General features: G+C 43.3%; 2 protein-coding genes and 2 non-coding genes across 5 annotated transcripts; 2 read left to right on the top strand and 2 right to left on the bottom strand.

Moving 5' to 3' along the window:
• Window positions 1-1,811: 1,811 nt before the first annotated feature.
• On the bottom strand, window positions 1,812-8,976 carry LOC106744855 (27 kDa hemolymph protein-like). The gene is made up of 4 exons (XM_014619956.1): window positions 8,618-8,976; window positions 3,306-3,779; window positions 2,772-2,934; window positions 1,812-2,611 (listed from the first exon to the last, which is right to left on the bottom strand). Exons 1-4 carry the CDS (start codon window positions 8,655-8,657, stop codon window positions 2,344-2,346), a joined length of 945 nt encoding a protein of 314 aa, XP_014475442.1. The 5' UTR covers window positions 8,658-8,976; the 3' UTR covers window positions 1,812-2,343.
• Window positions 8,977-9,563: 587 nt separating this feature from the next.
• Trnad-guc lies at window positions 9,564-9,635 on the top strand. Its single transcript has one exon. It is a non-coding gene; the product is annotated as a tRNA-Asp (tRNA).
• A 309-nt stretch (window positions 9,636-9,944) lies between these two features.
• Trnag-gcc lies at window positions 9,945-10,015 on the top strand. Its single transcript has one exon. It is a non-coding gene; the product is annotated as a tRNA-Gly (tRNA).
• A 1,692-nt stretch (window positions 10,016-11,707) lies between these two features.
• On the bottom strand, window positions 11,708-19,464 carry LOC106744845 (calcyphosin-like protein). 2 transcript variants are annotated; one of them, XM_014619943.1, is made up of 6 exons: window positions 19,188-19,464; window positions 18,124-18,418; window positions 14,993-15,149; window positions 14,075-14,252; window positions 13,279-13,485; window positions 11,708-12,249 (listed from the first exon to the last, which is right to left on the bottom strand). In XM_014619943.1, the coding sequence occupies exons 2-6, from the start codon at window positions 18,344-18,346 to the stop codon at window positions 12,148-12,150; spliced, it is 867 nt and encodes a 288-aa protein (XP_014475429.1). In that variant the 5' UTR covers window positions 18,347-18,418; window positions 19,188-19,464; the 3' UTR covers window positions 11,708-12,147. The 2 variants fall into 2 exon arrangements, with proteins under 2 accessions (XP_014475429.1, XP_014475419.1); XM_014619933.1 differs by lacking the exons at window positions 18,124-18,418; window positions 19,188-19,464 and adding an exon at window positions 17,048-17,149.
• Between the last annotated feature and the right edge of the window lie 75 nt (window positions 19,465-19,539).

Raw genomic sequence — 19,539 nt, 5'->3', positions numbered from 1 at the left:
TGATGAGTGAATCGCCAAGGATTGCGCAATGTGGCAAAAGAATAAGAAAGAGATATATATATAATCATATAAATAGAATTAAGTATTCTCACAGAACACATATATACATATTCAAAATATAGCAGAATATGCAAAGGAAAAGCGGCGCTTTTCTTAATCTAACGTTAACATAATTCTTAATGTAACATTAATATAGAGGAAAAATATATATTTATGAATACATAATATATTTCTATAGTATAATATATATCATATAATAAAGAAATATATATATATATTTCTAAACAATAAAATGGTATCGTTTATTGAAAAATAAAATCGACGTCCTTCTAGAATCTTAAACATTCCAATTCCTCTTATAAACGATAGAGTAAACTTTGCTATAATTTGAATATGCATATTAATTTAATCGTCTTAACTAATGCTTACATACTACTCTCACGGTAAATATTAGGTGAAATACAAAGTTCTGAGCGTTTTCCGCTAGATGTCTTTAGTGAGCCATATCTCACGATGTATACATCGCATCGGGTCATACTATACGTCGATTTAAAGGTGACATTACGCTTCAAAAAAAGTTCTGTGACAGTTTTGTGTTTGGTCAAGGCAGTTGTGTGTTACAGCGTTCCAAAATGGAGGTAAAAAAAGAGAAAATTCGATACATTCTTCAGTACCACTACGACCAAGGTGAAAAGGCGGAGCAGGCGGCCAAAAAAATGTGTGCTGTTTATGAATCCAATACAGTATCGAATGCAACATCAAAGCGGTGGTTCCAACGATTCCGTTCTGGTAATATGGACGTCGAAGATCAAGCACGCTCTGGTAGGCCAATCGTCGAAAATGTCGATAAAATTATGGAAATTGCCGAGTCGGACCGGCATGTGAGCACTTATTCCATTGCCCAGGAACTGAAGATTAGCCAGAAAACCGTTTGGAACCATTTGCATAAGGCTGGTCTTAAGAAGAAGCTCGATGTATGGGTGCCACACGAATTGACGCAAAAGAACCTTTTGGACCGAATTGATACCTGCGATTCTTTGCTGAAACGTAACGAAATCGACCCATTTTTGAAGCGGATGGTAACTGGTGATGAAAAATGGGTCACATACGAGAACAACAGCCGAAAAAGATCGTGGTCCAATCGCGGTGAGCCGGCCCAAACGATCGCCAAGCCCGGATTGACGGCCAAGAAGGGTTTGCTGTGTGTTTGGTGGGATTGGAAAGGAATCATCCAATATGAGCTGCTCCCATCGGGCCAAACACTCAATTCGGACCTCTATTGTCAACAACTGACCAGATTGAAGCAGACGATCGACCAGAAGCGGCCAGAATTGGCCAATAGGAAGAGTGTTGTGTTCCATCAAGACAACGCCAGGCTGCACACATCATTAACGACGCGCCAGAAGCTCCGAGAGCTTGGATGGGAGGTTCTATTGCACCCACCGTATAGTCCAGATTTGGCACCAAGCGATTATCACTTTTTCAAGCATTTGCAAAATTTTCCTGATGGTACAAAACTGGCCTCAAGAGAGGCTTGTGAAAATGAGCTGGTCAAGTTTTTTACCAATAGGGACGAGGACTTCTTCAATCGCGGAATTATAAAATTGCCTTCAAAATGGACAAAAGTTATCGAACAAAACGGTGCATATTTGATCGAAATCGGATAATCCTAACTATGTTAATTTCATCGTCGAAATAAAGCGAAAAAACGCTCAGAACTTTTTACTTCACCTAATAAAATAAATTCGCGAAGAAAAACTTTTCAAATCATAAACTTTTGTATAGAGGAAAACATTTTCATATAAAAAACATACGGTAAAAAAAATAAACAATTATTATATTAAAAGTACAGCAATCTTTGTTCTCGCTTATACGAATTGTTAATTAAAAACTTTTGATCCATTGCCATATACTCTAAAGTCATCTCTCGAAAATGACTGTAACGATCGAGATTGTGTTAGAATTGCAAATTGACGATCGCACAACGCACAATGCAATCTGCACTGAGATTGGCAATTGTTGTCGAAGAAGAGACTGATGATGAGGACGAAGGTGTGCAATTGTCGTAGAATATCTTACGGTGTCTTGTGTTTCAAAGAAATATCGCAAATAACAACTGTGAGTGTTAAGAACCAAAAAAAAAAAAATCTATCGTGTGTTTTTTGCCGTGCGACTGACAATCGGCTGATATCTTAATTAAAGATTCCAATCTGCGATCTCCATCTCGGACCTTAATCGGTCGAGTGTCAATCGTCGATTTATAATCTTAATACAATCCCGATCTGGGCCGCGTGTTCCGATTAACGGTTTATCACGCTTATATTCTGATGTGTATTTAATGTCTTACGCTATCGCACCGAAGAAGTAATTCTGTCTGCTGCAGCTCGCTATAGTAGACAAAAGTACCAGCGCAGCGGTGAAAGCGCTCGACAAACGTGGAGCGCCGGATCCCCCGCTGCCGGTGGCAGCGGCGCTCTGAGCGTTCAGCAAATTCTCGCACGGCGTCACCCTCTTGATGAAATTGAATATAGAATCCACGATGTTCGCGGGCGTTGGATCCGGGCATGTCTCCAGTTCCTTCACCATGCAAGCCTGGAGGTTGTTCATGTCCCTGTACGGAAGCAGATACGAGTCTTCATTCGGTGGTCAAACTCGCAAACTGGCAAACGCAAAGTTTCCTTGCGTTTTGTCGCAGTTTTCTCAATGGTGGTCCGTCTTATCTCGCCGCGATAACGTAAGGCTTACTGCGTAATTACTAAAATGCAACTTACGTGCATTCTTTGTTTCCGAAGGCCAAGCTCGGCAGACTCTCGAGTCCTAATATGTTGGAGGGGTCAGTTTTCGGTATATAGCCACTCAACGTTCTATTGGCGCAGTCCTGGACCGCTTGCTGTTTGGCTTGGAAGCATTCCGGTCCTCCGGCGGCTATGAAGACTGCAAAAGTAACGCGATTTCAGTCACTGTAACGATACTGCGAGACACGGAAAGACTCTCCGAGAGATTTCTCACGAGCCTCTCGGGAAAATTTCTGAAGGTAACTCTCATCAAACTTTGATTAAGATAATCGACGAATAATAAAGAACTTTCAACACCAAATTCCCAGTTCTGTAACCTGTCGACAATAATCTCATTCAACAGTGATCGAAAAGTTAATCATCTCTATCTGTGTTAGCAGGACAAAGCAAGTAAGAGTCGATCATATTGTATCAAATGTTAGATGCACAATCAATGTTTCTAACATTAAGTCATCGATCAGCTTAATCGGAGTTTGGCGACAGTCATCCTAAGACGATCAATTTACATACGAGCGATGCGATCTCCTTCCTTGTAGCAAATGAACTCCAACATCGAGTCGGTGATGTTCATGACGATTTTCTTATTCTCTCTCTCCTTCTCGTCCAGGCACTGCTCCACCACTCCGGTGAAATTGCTGACGCAGGCACGCAGAATCGAGCGCTTGTTGCAGTACTTCTTGAACACGACGTCCAAGTCGCCGTTCGGCTTGTGCAGCTCCATCTCCGCTTGGAGTTCCGTGATGTTGATGAGCGACTTAAGGCACTGTTCCATCTCCGTCTTGGCTTGGTCCGCCTTGTCGAATGCGTCTGGTCCGCCGTTTTTCGCACACTTCTCCTTGAAAAGATTTCTCGTCTCTTCCGCGTTGGGCAGTGCTGATGTGTCCAGATTGTTCAGTTGCGGCAAGTCCACCACTCCGCCGACCTGGCGGATCACCTCGTCGGCGGAAGGCACATTATCCTGCGAATGCGTGTGCCCGAGAAGACCTGGGAAGAAAAGAAAGAAAGAAATAAGCAAATTGCACGGACTACGGTTGTCGCTTGTTAAGAGGGGAACGAGTAGCAATCAACTCGGCCGGCATATAATTGCGGATACAAAGTTACACGCTAGAAAACGTATATCGCCTCGATAACTCGAAATGCAAACCGCGAGCGCGCTCGCCGCTCCGCCACCGCTCACGCAATAATATTTTTAGTCTTAGTTTTATCGATCGCATTGAATAATTGTCGTGAATTACGCGCCTCGCGAATCACGATGAGGTCGCAAATTTTATATCGAAGTTCATCGTCGATAGTACACATTTACTACCACAGGTGCAAGACCGATTAACGTTTTCTCCTCCCCCCTACCCTTCCGCTGTACTTCAACCTCTCTCGTGAGTTTAATTAACGTCGTTACATGTCGTTTCGCACGCGCAATTCCATCGCGTCGCTTCTGTCTCGTGTAAAAAAAAGAAAAAAAAAGAAAATAACGCGCCCGCTCTATCCCGGTAAGATAAATTCCCGGAAGTAATTCCGCGACTGTACGTTTTTTTTTCTTTTTTTATTCACGGGATCGGTGAATTGATACGCGTGAACGCTGCGTGGAAACTCTCATTTCGCAGTGCCGTGCGATCGGCGAGCGCAAAGATCGCGATGAGTGAACCCGCTTTTTACGATGAGTGAACGCGCGATGAGTTTCACGACGCATACATCAAGACGGAAGAATTTATTTTCTCGTCATTCGCAGAGGATAAATTCTGCCTATCGGTTCTCAAGTGCATCGAGATAAAAACGTCGCGACTTTTCCCCCACCGACCATACAACACTGGATCTTGAAAATTTATTTCGAATCGCAGTAAAAGTCGCTGCGTTGAAAAAAAAAAGAGTACCATTCCGTGTAGTACAACGTAAGCAATATCAGCGGTATGGTAATGGTCTTGCAATTAATCATACATTAATTCGTTTAGCTAGTAAATAGAACAGTAAGTGGAACAGTTGTTAGCTGTTTGTTGCCTTTAAGAGAATGCCGTTGAGGGAATGTTATATTTGAGAAAACTATGCCGGCAAAATTTGTGTCATACTTTAGATTGCATACAATTACAAATATTCGCGCATAGCGAAAGAATACGTGCAAAAATGAATTGAAACATCGCTCAATATAACAGAAATGATAAAACAATTTCAACGTTGAAATCTCGAGCTAATTAGTCAGCGTAAATATTTACTTAATACAGAAATCTCGCAGCTTGCATATACCGAATGTGTCAATAATCTAATCGGGAAATTTTTTTTAACACTTTTATAGCTTCTTTGTTACATTCAGAAGCCTAAGAAGATACAAAAAGTTCGCCAATTTTTATATTATCCTGGTTAGATTTTTCGTTGGATATGGTAATATAGAGCAGAGAATATTCATTGCTTTCGTATTTACATAGCGATTACATTTACGTAAGATTTACAAGACCTGCAAACAGGGCAGCGTGATCGTGTCAGCGTTTAAGTAACGTAATGTTTGAAGGATTTATTCGCTTCTACGTTATCGTCGCTTATTAAATTAGTTATCGACTTTGGCCTCCTCTTAATCAAGCGCATATTTTATTCACAGTCAACTCAGGATAGGGGAGAGTTGCCAAAATAATATTACTTAAAGTATTCTTTAAATGTTTACACTACACAAAAAGCACAATGCAATTTGTCCGAGTTTTGGTTGTACTATTTTATATATTTATCGCCAGATCGGCTCATTATTGCTATTATTATTATTATTATTATTATTATTATATTCAATAATTATAGAAATGAATGATGAGATTCAAGCGACTGGTACGCGCATTCTTTTCTATTTAAAGCGACTCTCTTCTATTTAAGATCGCCCCAAGTTCGGCTTTTCGTGCTGTACGAATCGTTTCATTGTACTACTAAACATTTGAACGGTGAACTTTAGACGATCTAATTGTAAATACCGGCTTATTTCTCTAATTGCTTTAACATAGTTTTCTTGCGCGAAAAACAGCCCCGAAAGAGCGGCCGGGTCGAGGTTTCTACCTCTGGACTCTTCGTCACATCGAGATTACTTCGAGAATCGCATCTTGGTCACGCAGCTCGTTCTCAAATTGAAAAATCGCCAGCTATCCGTGTTGTTCGGGTCATTTCCTCCTTCTTGTATGGAATGAATCGCGCGCGTAATCTTCGGAGACTTTGTACCGGCGTCAACGGTCGCGTTTTATCTGTATTTCATTGTGTTTCTTTCCATCGTCGTCGGCGCGAACATCGCACATAAACTCGCGAAACGCCGACCTCTAACACGTCTTTTTGCATTTCCAGCGGTAATTTTACGTAAATCGTCTATTACTATGCAACGAGAAGCGCGAGGACATCTCCTCGATAACGAGCCGCGGTGCTTTTGTTTTTCTTTTTCTCTCTCTCTCTCTCTTCGTTATCGTTACGACAAGACGAATTGTTCTTTCACGATGCTAATCGTTTCTTTGAGACGGCGCACTCTAACAATAGAGTTTTACCGGTTGACATCGATAACGTAGCCTCCAAGACGACGCATTTAAATGCACAATCGCGGAGCAAAGTGCAAAGACTCGACTGGCTATAATAATAACTTGTCGATCAACGATCGAACGTTATCGCGTGCACGGATCGAGGATCTGATGATCGAAGATGTGTCGCATATTCTCATATCCGACGTAATGAGACGAACGGCAATAATTAACTTGACAACTGTTCACGAGGCGATATCACGATTAATCCCGAACAGAAATCGAGGTCGACGAATTCCGACGTTCGATCTGTTTTCGGCGGACGCGCGAGCGGATGTAACAATTAAACCTGATTGAAAACCACACGTTGTTCGCGGTCGTCCCGCTGATTTCGTCATCGTGGCTAATGTGGCGTATTATTAATCGTTAAAAAGTATAATAACGAGTGGCTTATCGTAAGGAAAGAAGTCACGAAGGTGATCCGTCCGGAGCGTCTCGAGTGTTACGTATGAAACCTCGGACTTTCGCATCACACGGGCAAACATCGTCGAGAATGTTGCGAAACTTGTAAAAAAAAAAACAAGCATAACATCTTTGTTATATAACAATGATCAGGCCGCAATATGCGATTTAGAAAGCCGTCGTATCCACGTTGGATATTCGATACACTCGAATTTCTAGCAGAATTTGAAATTGAAATTAAAGTCGAATTTAAAGCCGAAGTTGTGACGTTAGAAATGAAAGGGGGAACGTGCTCCTCGACTTGTCGTAAATTCCTCGACGGACTCGGTCTTATCTTATTTATGGATTTAATGCGTACGTAATGCTTGTGTTTCGATGCGTAATCCATCACGTCCGGTAAAACAAACAATGTTCGCGACATCGTTGTCGTGTCCTCGCGCGGTCTATCCCCGAAGGTTTCAGTTCCTGACAGTACGTACACACAAAGCTTTTTGTCTTTTTGAGTCTCAACGAGATCAAGTAATTTTCCTAATCAGATCTCCGCTGTGCGCACAAGACAACTCCGCGTTCCCTCAGGTCGGAAAACTCAGGCGACATACGCACGCAAGGACGAGAAGTCTTTTCCGGAAAGCGTTTTTGCACGAACGTGCGATTAACCTGACGATCTGCTGTGGATCGCTCGATCGTTACGGATCATTGAATTGCAGATTCTACACGCAGCTACTCCACCAATCACAGGTACAAGGTTTTACTAACCACAAAGAGAATATCTCGTATCGCCCAAGGCTACCCTCCCGAGTATTCCAATGATTTAATNCACATTTTTTTAGTAAAAATTTATTCCAGTATCAACGAGGAAAAACAGACAGTTCGAAATAAATTATCGGGTTGACGCAACAGTCCGTTACGGATACACATTTTTTTAGTAAAAATGTGTATCCGTAACGGACTGTTGCGTCAACCCGATAATTTATTTCGAACTGTCTGTTTTTCCTCGTTGATACTGGAATAAATTTTTACTAAAAAAATGTGTATCCGTAATGTCTGTATAATAACGATTTATTCGTATCCAGTTTAGTTTGAAAAAAGCAATGTATCTAGTCATTTTCGGTCTTATTTAAGAGATCATTTAAGAGAACTGCGTTTCAAGGCCTCGGAAAAAACTGTTTTCTATCCCATTATTCCGCGGATATTTTCAGTTTCTTATCGTCTCTACGAATACAAAATAAACGTGGCGGGTTTAACCGAACACGCGTGTGACTTTTTCTGCATGAATTTTCCCTGGGATAGAAACACCGAAAAAATCCGCTGAGAAATTGAGAGAAAACGGGTCTTTCTACAATTTTACAACTATAATTATATAATATTCATTCGGTTTAATTTTTATTTACGCTTCGTTCGATGACCCGCTATCTCTCCGGTAGTCGCACGGATCCCGCGATTCCGTAGAGATTCTTGGACTTCCGAGCGAAGAGCCAATTGAAAAAATGAGCGAACTTTCGCATCAATTCAATAACTCGGAAATATCTCTCACCAAGAAAGGTATAGGTCTTACATATCCAACACCGTGTAAGATAACGTTGGTTTTGGTAATCGGCCGCATAGTTCATCGTTGTCGTTTATAAAGCCCGTTATCAGATCGGAGATCACCGAACACCGCGGTTTGAACGTTGAAACTTGGGCAATCGGAATAAACGAAGCCTAAGATCGAAGTTGTCCGATTCATCGAACTATAATCTCGGACTCGCAATTCTCTGCGATGCCTCGAATCCGACACTGGTTCAACACATTGCGACAGGGAGAAATCTGATTTTCAGCGTTGACGAGGGAGTTCCGCGGAAGGCTTACGATGACGACGACGATGAATGGACAATTAGCTATCCGGAAACTTACCGAGGAATAACACTACGGCAGTGAATATGGTGCGCTTCATCCTGAACGTTTCCGTACTGCGCTCTCGAGGTAGATGACGATAATCCCAGGTATCGCCGACTCGTTGTTCCGCAACACTGCAGTTTTTCCGAGTGTGTGCGTCAAGTCACGCACGCCTCTAAGCAAGACGCACGCACGTCACAATCGTGCCTCGTACTAGACCGGCACGTCGTTTTTAGTCAGCGAGTTCCTCGCGACGAAACCTCGATACGCGCAGGCTGCTCACAGCACAGCAGGTGAAGCGAAGTAGGGAGAGGATTCGGACGACGAAAGTAGTAGAAAGAAAATCCTTAAAGCAACGACACGCGCTTACTGAGAGTTCTCGACGCATGCATCCGTTTATACGCATGCGCCGCGCGCCATCTCTCGGTCGCGCCATGTTCAAACGTAGGCGTGGATCTTGACGGGTAAGAGAGGTCCAAACTGAAAGCCGAGAACGCTGTCGGTGAGGATGAATCGCGTTGATTCACTTGCTACGTTTGATTCTGCATATCGGAGGCATTGGTTTGCTCCGAAAAAACAATCGTTCCATTGGCTGGATATTATCTTACGATAATCTCAAGAGCAAATCAGTGTCTCTGATTGGCAAAATCTCAAACGCAGCTAATGTTCGTTTCTAACATCATGATTTATACCTAATCGACGACTAACTCAACAGAATTGATTGATTAATTGGCCAATTAGCGGAACTGATCAATGTAATTGGACAATTCGGTTAAGTTAATCGTTGATTAAATTAATCAGAACTTGATTCACCTTATATGAATTATGTTTTGCATTAATAATGTCAAAACATTTTTTAAACTTGAAGGGGAACTTGTTTAATTGATTATATATCATTTATTCGAGTATGCATCAGTCGTGCTTGGACACAGATAAGCTCTTCTTGGAGCATCTCCATCAAGAGTCCTCGGTAGTATAGTGGTTAGTATCCCCGCCTGTCACGCGGGAGACCGGGGTTCGATTCCCCGCCGGGGAGGATTCTTTTTTTTTCTACAAAACAACAATTAGCTTCAGCTTTTGTTATTTTCTGCATCTTTTTTTTATGCGTATAAATTTACTCCATACATCTTATTTTTGACAAGTGACAATATTTATGTAACACAAAATTCGCGAGACAGTTAGGGAACTAGCGATGATACGATAAATTCAAGGATATTTCTCGGAGCTGTGAATTGGAGAAAGTTTGAACGTTACGTGTGCGAAATGTGTAAAGATGAATTTATACAAATTAAAATGTAGTCCATGCTATTAGGACTAGACTATGCCAGAGAACGAGTTCTATCGAGCATCGGTGGTTCAGTGGTAGAATGCTCGCCTGCCACGCGGGCGGCCCGGGTTCGATTCCCGGCCGATGCAGTTCTTTTTTTCACTTTCTTTTACATTTCATTTTGCTCTGCATATTATCGTTTGCTTTTTACACGACTTGACTTTACTCGATTCCACAAGTCTTAGACTGAGACCTTGTTTCTTTGAGCATCCGTCAAACTTGACTAGTTTTCGAGATTTCTCGCATTCGACAGGCGTAAAATTGATTCATCGGAATTAATCGGAGCTATATAATTCCAACCTGAACTGAGCACAGTGTCGTCTCTGTAAAAACCTAGTAGAAGCGTGCGGCACGACTCGACGAAACCGCATTTTATCGTGGCGACCATTGATTATGCCGTGATCGTGCGTTAAATTTCAATTAGTCATAATTATCCACACCGGCGGCACGTAGCAAGTATCGGCGGATTTTTGTACCGCAGCTGTTGCTAAAAGACCTTGATTGCAAACGAAACGCCTCGACCGCACCCGTTGCACACAGCTCGATTTTGTGCGAAGATAAAAGTTTTTTCCAAAGATAAAGGAAGAGAGAGAGAGAGAGAGACAATGTGTGTGATAAATGTCCCGCTGCTATCGCGTGCAGCTCTTTCGACAAAGTGGTTCATTCCGATGCAATTAGAGCCGTGGAATTCGCCATCATCGTTTATTCCCGAGTATTGAGAACGTCACGTTTGTATATTACGAGTATTATTACAACCCCTTATGTCAAATTAAATTATGCCTTCGACGTATGTTTTTTCGACTCGACAATTAGTTCTCTGTTCTTCATGTCTTGGTCGAGTTAACTTCGCTTGTGAGCGGAAGCATTTCCCTGCCGAGGAATAGAGAGAGAGAAAGAAAGAGAGAGAGAGAGAGAGAGAGAGACGTTGATTGCATTAATCATTACATTAGTCATAGGAACTGCACGCAGTGCTTATCTTATCCTTATGACTTCTGAGAAATAATCGCAGTTTTTCTTCTCTCACAGACAATATTAACATATCGACACGATTTAAACAATTATATAGCGTCAGAATATATTGGGTTGTTGGATAAGTTTATACGTGGATTTTTGCAAAGGATTCAAAAGACGATACTTTTATTTTCGGCACAATTTTCGGCATCGAACCAAAAAAAAGGAACAAAATCCAAGCACCTGACAGTGGAGGTGTCGGCTTCGAGTTCTTCGTAAAAGTCCGCGTGAACTTATCGAAAGACCCGAAATATTGGTATAAACGCGTTATTTTGTTGGCGGAACTACTTTAAACTAATCGAGAAGCCAAAGCGTGCAAAGGAAACGGAGACGCGCAGACTCTGTGTGCGCCATCCGGAGCGTGATACATCGCGGTATTGGGAGAAAGGCAATAATCATTCACACGTACGTCAAGAGATCATTTTTGCGGTCGGCGGCTCAACCGCCGGTCTAACCGCTGTTTTTATTTGCAGGCGAGCGAGCGCATCGCATTTTTCTTTACAGAGGCACGCTTATAAAAAGCACGAGAGAGAGCGCGCGATTTGTGTTGCGGTGGTTATCAGCGTATACATTATGCGTGTCGCACTCGCGCGCTAAATAGAATTGGACCCTACAACCAACTTCTGTCGTTACCGACAATTAATTGGGGCGTCGCAGGAGCGAGGGACGCGGCGGAGGCTCGGCCTCGTTTCTTCACTTTGTTCGCAAATTCGCCGAACTCCTTTTTACAAATTAAACGAATCTCTCGAACTGTCTGACACTCNAAAGAGGAAAAGGGGGGGGGGGGGTAGCAACGGGTCGGCGAATAAATTTTTCATGAGTCTCCTCAGACCGATCTTCCTTCCGCGCCTCTTCTCCCTCGTCGAGGACGCGCGTTGCGATGAATTATAATGATTAATAGAATTGCACGTATACATATAGGGGTGTCGTGTGTGTGTGTGTATGTATATATGCATTATTAAATTCGATCGTCGAAATTAATTGGGCGACTGGCGATTATCATTATCGAAAGACAACGTGTTGTAACACTTTTAGACTTGCAATCAGGACTACGTGCGGATTTAACTACAAGCTGAAGCACGCTGGGTACAATGTAATAATGACAGTAATTTATACATTCGTTTGGTGTAGCCACGACGGTTATCGCCGAACGGAGAGGGGCAGGATGAGACGTCGTGTCGTCCGAGTGTAAATGTCGGAGATTCGAGATTCACAATTTGTAAGCGTTGCGCATCATCAAGTCGAAGTAAGCGTCGTGATCTATGCTCGCGCTGATAGCGCTGTAGTAATTCATAAACTCCTCCTCCGTCACCTGCAGCAAAGAGAGAAACGTTTCAGTGAGCACGTGTTGTCAACAGGTGGACGGTATGTATGAAAATACACCGAAATATCCTCGCAAGGTGAACCGGAAAAATGTGGATTTCTCTGATTAAATTATTCAAATAACTAATCCCGCCGTATAATTAAACTAATGAGTTAATTAATAATATTTTTGCTATATAATATTTTATATAATATTTATATAATATTTTATATAATATTTATATAATATTTTATATAATATTTATAATTTATATAATATTTTTGCTATATGATAAAATTTATTATTATTATTATTATTATATAGTAAAATTATATATATGTGTATAAAAGTTTTATATTATAGCCAACTTTCTGGATTAAGAATCTTCGTAATATTTTTCCGAGGAAAACGCGGAGAGTTTTCTATAAGTTCAACATCGGAGAGCATGATTCAGGGATGTCGAGGAAAATCGACATTGTCGAAATGGACCGATGATTTCATTGGAATAAAAAATGAGTCATTTCGCTGGCGCAGAATCAGACAATTATCTACGGAGGAAACTGGAACTGGAGAGAGAGATAATGATGACAAATATTTGGATTAAACATGATTATGCGCGGTTGTTTCACGTTTCTATTAACAAATGAAATACGATTCAGATCCGACGTTTCGTGAGTTTCGTTCCGTCGATTAACGTCCAAATTCATTTTGAATTTTCTAACGCTTTCTGAAAATTAAAAGATTATAGTCGAGTTTTATTTCGTTTCAACAATTATGAGAACACGTTATGTAATTTTGTCAGAATAATTATTAGAACGTCAGGAGGATCAATCGCGTCTTTTTGGCCAATGGTGACCGATTCGACACAGCTGTTCACTGATCCGCAATTACCGATAATGCGATTGAGCGCAGCTGCGGGTCATAAACTCGATTAGGAAACATCCGATAGAGATTCGTTGACTCGGGATTCCACGGATTCTCGAGCGATTCAATTTAATCACGACTTGATATGAGAAATAAAGCGATTAAAGCACTTACGATGCCGTCCGCGACGCCCTGCTCGAAGTTGGCCAGGAACTTGTTCAAAATGCTCTCCTCGCTCTCCTCGCCGCTGATGTAACGCGGGTGACACTTGACGTTGTAGACCCCCTTCAGGTCGTCGATGGTGATCTGTCCGTCGCCGGTCTTGTCCAATTTCTGGAACGCCTGCTCGACTACATTTTTGCGGCATTGAGACATCTCGGGCTAAAAGAAGGGAAACGCATGCGATTTCTGGTATGAAATTCCTCCGCGATTGAAGGTCGAAGAAATAGTCAGTTACGAGAAATAATGTTTGAATAATAATTAAATTGGACAAAAATCATAAATTAGACAAGAGTGTGTAATCAATTTTATGTAAAATATAGCTTGAAGTCGCGGACTGATGCGCAAAGAAAAATACACACTGCGTTCAAGTAAATATTACTTGTTCGAAGTATTTCACAAGCTTATATATATCTGTAAATATATCTCATAAGTAACAAATGTATTCAAAATATATTCTGGACCCTTTAGAGAGTACATGCTTTGTACTTCAAGAATATTAAATTAAAACAAACTAAATTTAACTTTTCTTCAATAAAATTTATAATATTCTCGAGAAGAAAGTAAATTTTTCTCTTGAGTACATGATAATTCGCTTTTCTAAATTTTGTGATAACTATATTTTAAGACTATTAGAGAAAAGGAATATTTTGTTGTTAAAGATAATGATTACTTGAAAGAAGGAAAATAAACTGAGCAATCGCTTCTTTTAACAATAGAATGATATTTTTCTCTGTGCTGAGATATTCACTCTTATGCCGACGATGAACTCGTCGACGGTAATGTTGCCGTCTTCGTCAGTGTCGAATTTTCGAAAGACCTCGTTGACTTCATCTTCGGACAATTCCAGTCCGGTTTCCTCCAGGCCTTTCGTGAACTCCTCGAGATTCAGCTTCTTGTTGCCATCGTCGTCCATACGACGGAACGCCCTGGAATACATTAGCGTCGTAACATCGGATGAGATTCGAAATCGGAAGGAGTCGCAGTTGCGTGTCCAGGAAAGTCAAGGACGATCGTTTAAACTGACTCATCGTGCGTGAGAGAAAAGAAAACCGTATCGTTACCGCATACACCGTGACATCGAATCTCGTTTGTGGATGACTGACGCCGCTTTCCAACGTTTTTTGAATATTAAAAGACTACAGTCAAGGCTTATTTCGTTTCGATAAATATCAGCGAAAAAGAAGAATACATAAGCAAGGCTTTCGAAATGTACAATCCTTGAATAACTGGAAGAGTCGACGCTGGTAATCACTTACGAAATTAAATTATTCTCACAAATTATTCGACTCGGTCAATAATTTTCATTGAGAAGGGTCGGAACCTTCGATCGAAACGTTTGATCTATCAACTTTGCAATCAAATAATTTGTTTAACTTCCCAATTACCAGAGCGCCGGCTCTTATCGGCCCCTTCCAATTAATCCATAATTATCGGAGTACGTAATAGTTATCAGAATATTTATTGAATCACATCATTAGAAAGTATATCATTAGAAGAGATCTGTCGCGTCTTTTTGTATTCGTAAATGGCGATCGTTGGCCAAGACAGGTTCGCCGCACGCCGGTATTGCGATTAAACGCGTACGAAGGCCAACGCACACTTTCGAATAATCTTTCCAGTCTATTTCGGTGCATAATTAATGGATGCTCGCCGTCAAGAGACTTACCTACCCAGACCAAGAATGCCGTTGGCACCCCTAGCCAAGCAGAGCAGACGCAGCTTCTCCATGCAGTCGGTGGTGTTGTGTACAGCCCGTTGGCATTTGTTGATCATCTCAATCTCCTTTCTCGTAGTGGCGCTCTGAGGCCTCAGACTGAACATTGCTGAAAGGAAAACGTCATCAGCTCACGTGACAGGCTGTGAGTCAGGTGCGACGACAGGTGGAGGGAGAGAAAAAGATCTGGAACAGCTGACGTTTACGCTCTAAAACTAAATGTCGCAGATAACACGACGATGCTGTGGGAGCATATCGCTCTTCGACGAGAGCGAGTTCCTAATAATGATGAAGATGTCGCGGAAGAAAGGAAAAAGGACGTCCGCTTTCAGCTGTGAAGAATGCGAGGAGAGCGATCGCTCTCGCGTCCTTCACAGCTGAGGAGCGTTCGCGTTAACTGCGACAGTGAGAGGAAAAAATCGACGAAATCACCCTCATTCGAAAAATTATCGTGTCCGCTGAACAAATTACGCTGGAATACGCGTTTCGCGCAGTTGCTGGCAAAATCGCAGTCGTTGAGCAAACTGATGCACAACTTATCGCAGCGACTATATAATTTTCTTTCCAACAGAAAAACCGATAGCGCGTTGCGCTTGAAAGAATATCTCGTCCGTACGAGCAGAATTTCGTCGGTTCTACCGCTGCTTTCTTTTCTCGGCGAACGAGCAGAAAGTAACATTTCTCGAGGTCCGCTTTGTTTTCAGGGCCGCGCAACGCAAAATCGCTAGCGTGACGCAGTTTCTTCTTTCGCGCACGCGGCAGCGGAAACTTTTTTCTAATTCCATTATCGCGCGCGCACGAAGGCAGATCCGCAAAATGGGTCATTGATTAGTCGCGTTCAACGTCAACTCGCCGGTAAATGCTACATTGAACCAGCAACGTTTACGTGCCCGGTGTCTCCGCGGGGTCACATGTGTGTCCGTCGACTCACCAATTAACTCGAATTACTTTTCACGGGGGACATTTTTCCCGGACTTCGTCACCGCGGCGGTCGAGAAACGCGTCATCCATCCTAAGAGCTCCGGTCGCACAAAGACCTCCCCGTTGTCTGGCGTTCGCTAGCAGACACTTCTCGTTCTTTTCACTACAGGCTGATACTAAGTTCTAGGCCGAGTAAAAAGAAAAAAAAAACCCTGATACAAAATGTATTAAATTGGAGACACGTGGCGGGAGGACAAATACTCCGTTACTTTTATCGAACGTTTCGGCAGTTGCGTCGCGTAAGTTTCAACAAAGTCACAAGAGGGATCGTTTTGTACTAGTTCGTTGAGAAAGAAACGATCCAACTATCCGGAAGGAAACTACCTAAAGTTTAAAGGTAGACGCGACAATACACGTCGTCCGTGGAAATTTCAAAGGATTCTCCGCGCGGTCAATGTCGGCGTACCGGGAAATCGCAATTGGCATATTCCCGTGCTGCTTGAGCTGTTGGTAAATGTGCGGAAGGTTAAAGTCATAAGTAATATCGGGAGACACCAGGCGGACATTCCTCCATGACACGGTGTATATAGTCGCGAAGTACAAGGACCCGATCGGCGCTATCGACTTTGCCCCTCGGCTTTCCGGCCCGCGCAAGAGCTGTTTTGTCGGTAATCGGAACACCGACGGGATATTAAATATTAGCGGACGGCCCGGTCGGTTACGAGAACATTCCGAGAAAATAGCCGCGGTGCGGAAAGTAGAACGATAGGCGGGGCACATTTTATTACGCGTTTTGAGACGCGGGTCCCTCGGCGAGCGTTTTTAGTCACGCGACTGCGAGCGTTTGACGATTAAACACACCGACGAGGGTCAAAGTACGCCCTTCGGCCGCGAATAACCCGTCATTTAAATTTCAAAAGGACATAATCGTCCATCAATTCCGTCCATCAACAATTGCAGAGAGAGAGAGAGAGAGAGGAAACGCGCGAATTCTGCGTAAAGCCAGTGCGATTCGTAGGACGAGGGAGGCGCTAAGGAGGCTCGAGGAGGACGGTTGACGTCCCTCCGGAGCGCGGTACCACTCACCTCGGCTCGCGCAGCTTCCGCCGAAGGACCGTGGAGGAAGCGAACGGAGGACTCGCGCAACAGGGGCAGCGCGGAGATCGAGGGAGAGCGGCGGCCACTCGGGGGGCGGTTCAGAGGAACGCTTCTCTTCTCCGCGGCGTCCTCTTCGGCAGCGGCGACGCGACGTATTTTCCCGGCGGAGGATCGGCAGCCGAGTGGCGATCCCTCGGCATGGCACGGGCACGATCCTATAGCGCGACGACACACATCGCGTACACACCCCCGGCGTGAGCGTGCCGTGTGACGCGAGGGAAGAGCCTATACAGTAAAGCCGGTCCCGGCGACACGTATCCATAACGACCGGCGTGTCACAACACGCGCATCGCGAGCCATCGGTGATTGCACGATCGACCGATCCATCGATCGCTCATCCGATCGCCGTCGTCGGGCACGCTGAGCGATCGAAGAACCGGGGATCTTAGCTCGAACGACGACGCAGCCGAGAGAGGGTGGTTGGACTCGCGGGGTTGTCGACTCGCCGGAGAAAACGCCGCTGTGATTTTACAAAATGTCACAGAGAGAGAATTGGTCGTGAAGGGGGTCTTTTTGCGCGATTAATGTGCGAGTTAACGCGTCGTCGTACGGAGAGAAGAACCCGGTTGAATCTACTTGGTGGACAACCGAACCCGTTTTGATGAAACAACATTCGCAGTTCTCACTGTTAACGATAAAGGAACCAAACGTATTTCGGTTGAAGGAAAACAGAATTTCCAAGGAACTTGGTTCACCGGAAATCCGGGTTTCTTCTCCGGTTAATTTAACCAATTTTTTTCTCTGTGAATGATGAAAATTTTAAGGTGAAGATTTTAGACTTTCACATTTCCTAAAAAAAGATTTATGATTCATTTGCAGGACCCACAGATTGTTTTTAATTTTTTTCCTTTGTTATACAAATATATAAAACATGTATAGTTCCATAACGCGAACACGAATTAAACTCCGCACTATCGCACGTGCAAAGAATGTTAAAGGTCGTATTGCGTTTCCACGGATATAAATAAATTAGTAATTAAATCTAATAGAGAGGAGAGCCTTACGCGTCGCCCCATCTTCCGTCTCGCTTTTCGCTTCATTAATTGCGACGCAAAATGCATCTCCGAACTGGGCCCGTCGAAGGGAGCGTCGTATGGCGCTTCGTTGCACAACGCATCGCAAATCACGTAATCGCCGTGATGACAGCGGGCCTAGGGAGGGTACCTTGTCATCGAACCATTCTCGCATCCGGTCATTGTTGTCGCAAATTCGTCCAACCACGTGCATTCCTCTTCTCTATCGAACGACATCGTAACACGCATGCGTTGACCTTCGAACATCAAACGTCGATCTGTAAAACTGACCCAACGGGATGCGATCACTGCGAGAAAGGAAGAGATGATGATCGATACGTTAATCTTTATCAGCATTTCGTAATCTACCTACGTTCGAAGATATGCGATTTTTAAGCTGCCTTCGAAGGGTGCGCTTTCAGCGTTATTACCTCATTCTGTCCTTGTTCTACGTCTCACGAGCGGTAAGGACAGAATGACGCAACAGTGCTGACTTCACATTATCACGGATACAGAAAACAATTGATAGAAAATTCGATGTTACTTGCCGAGTTTAACACACGTAACAACGTATATTATCATTAGACTATAAAACCGACGACTGTTTATTTTCGCGAATGCGTGATGATGTCACCTTGACCTCCGTCGGTTCGATTGATATCGGTTTCGCAGCAGGGCCGAACGCGGCATTCCCGGTGGGAAGTCCGCGAACTGGATAAATTACCGTACATATTTGATCAGTTCTACTTACTAGAGCCGGTTGATGCGCGGTAGAGCCACCACACCAGCGCACGGCCGATACCTTATTTTACAATGTGGCTCGCGCGTCATTGCCGCGTTTCGCGTGCTCTTGAACCCCTAGCATTTGTCTTTCTCGCGCGAATCGTAATGCAACCCGGCATCGCGAAGCGAGCGATGTGATAACACGCGTGCACGTGTGCACGATGCAACATAAACGTTATTACGGTATAACGACTCATGTACGCATCGACGGTCACGATGGTCGGACGATGGTGATTGATAGTCGATCGTGACGATACCAAATATATACTTACTCAACGCGTTGACAAGTCGATGGCAGAGAGCGGGAGATTGTAACAATGGCTGCTTTTCTTTTTACCTGGTTACGTGCGATATCGTGGGTATCCGGAAAAGATGACAATGAATTATATGGTTTAGGGTCTTCACTTCCAATATTGCTATAATTATGCTGCAATATGAACGAGCGTAATTGTACAACAATATCGGAGGTAAAGATCCGAAATCGTACTAACTACTAAGATGACGAATTGAAGTCGCCGAGGAGGTGAATAACGAAGACCGTCGTTTCTGGAGTAGTTCAGTAAACACCGAGAGGACCCGGCGGTAATTGAGGAGCGTTGATATTACCGACAGAGGGTATTATCC

Source organism: Dinoponera quadriceps, unplaced genomic scaffold (genome assembly GCF_001313825.1).
Source record: "Dinoponera quadriceps isolate SergipeBrazil2010 unplaced genomic scaffold, ASM131382v1 scaffold120, whole genome shotgun sequence".
Classification (NCBI taxonomy): domain Eukaryota; kingdom Metazoa; phylum Arthropoda; class Insecta; order Hymenoptera; family Formicidae; genus Dinoponera; species Dinoponera quadriceps.
This window is presented reverse-complemented; position numbering and strand designations above follow the sequence as displayed.

Bases quoted from the DNA above. Each gene is read 5' to 3' on its own strand.
- LOC106744855 (XM_014619956.1), bottom strand. From the start codon at position 8,657: ATGAAGCGCACCATATTCACTGCCGTAGTGTTATTCCTCG. The intron at 3,780-8,617 runs GTAAGTTTCCGG...TTTTCTTCCCAG, and splicing joins TGCCGTAGTGTTATTCCTCG to GTCTTCTCGGGCACACGCAT. The intron at 2,612-2,771 runs GTAAGTTGCATT...GCTTCCGTACAG, and splicing joins TTCGGAAACAAAGAATGCAC to GGACATGAACAACCTCCAGG.
- LOC106744845 (XM_014619943.1), bottom strand. From the start codon at position 18,346: ATGCACGTGGTTGGACGAATTTGCGACAACAATGACCGGATGCGAGAA. The intron at 14,253-14,992 runs GTAAGTCTCTTG...AATGTATTCCAG, and splicing joins GGCATTCTTGGTCTGGGTAG to GGCGTTCCGTCGTATGGACG. The intron at 12,250-13,278 runs GTAAGTGCTTTA...TCTTTGCTGCAG, and splicing joins AGGGCGTCGCGGACGGCATC to GTGACGGAGGAGGAGTTTAT.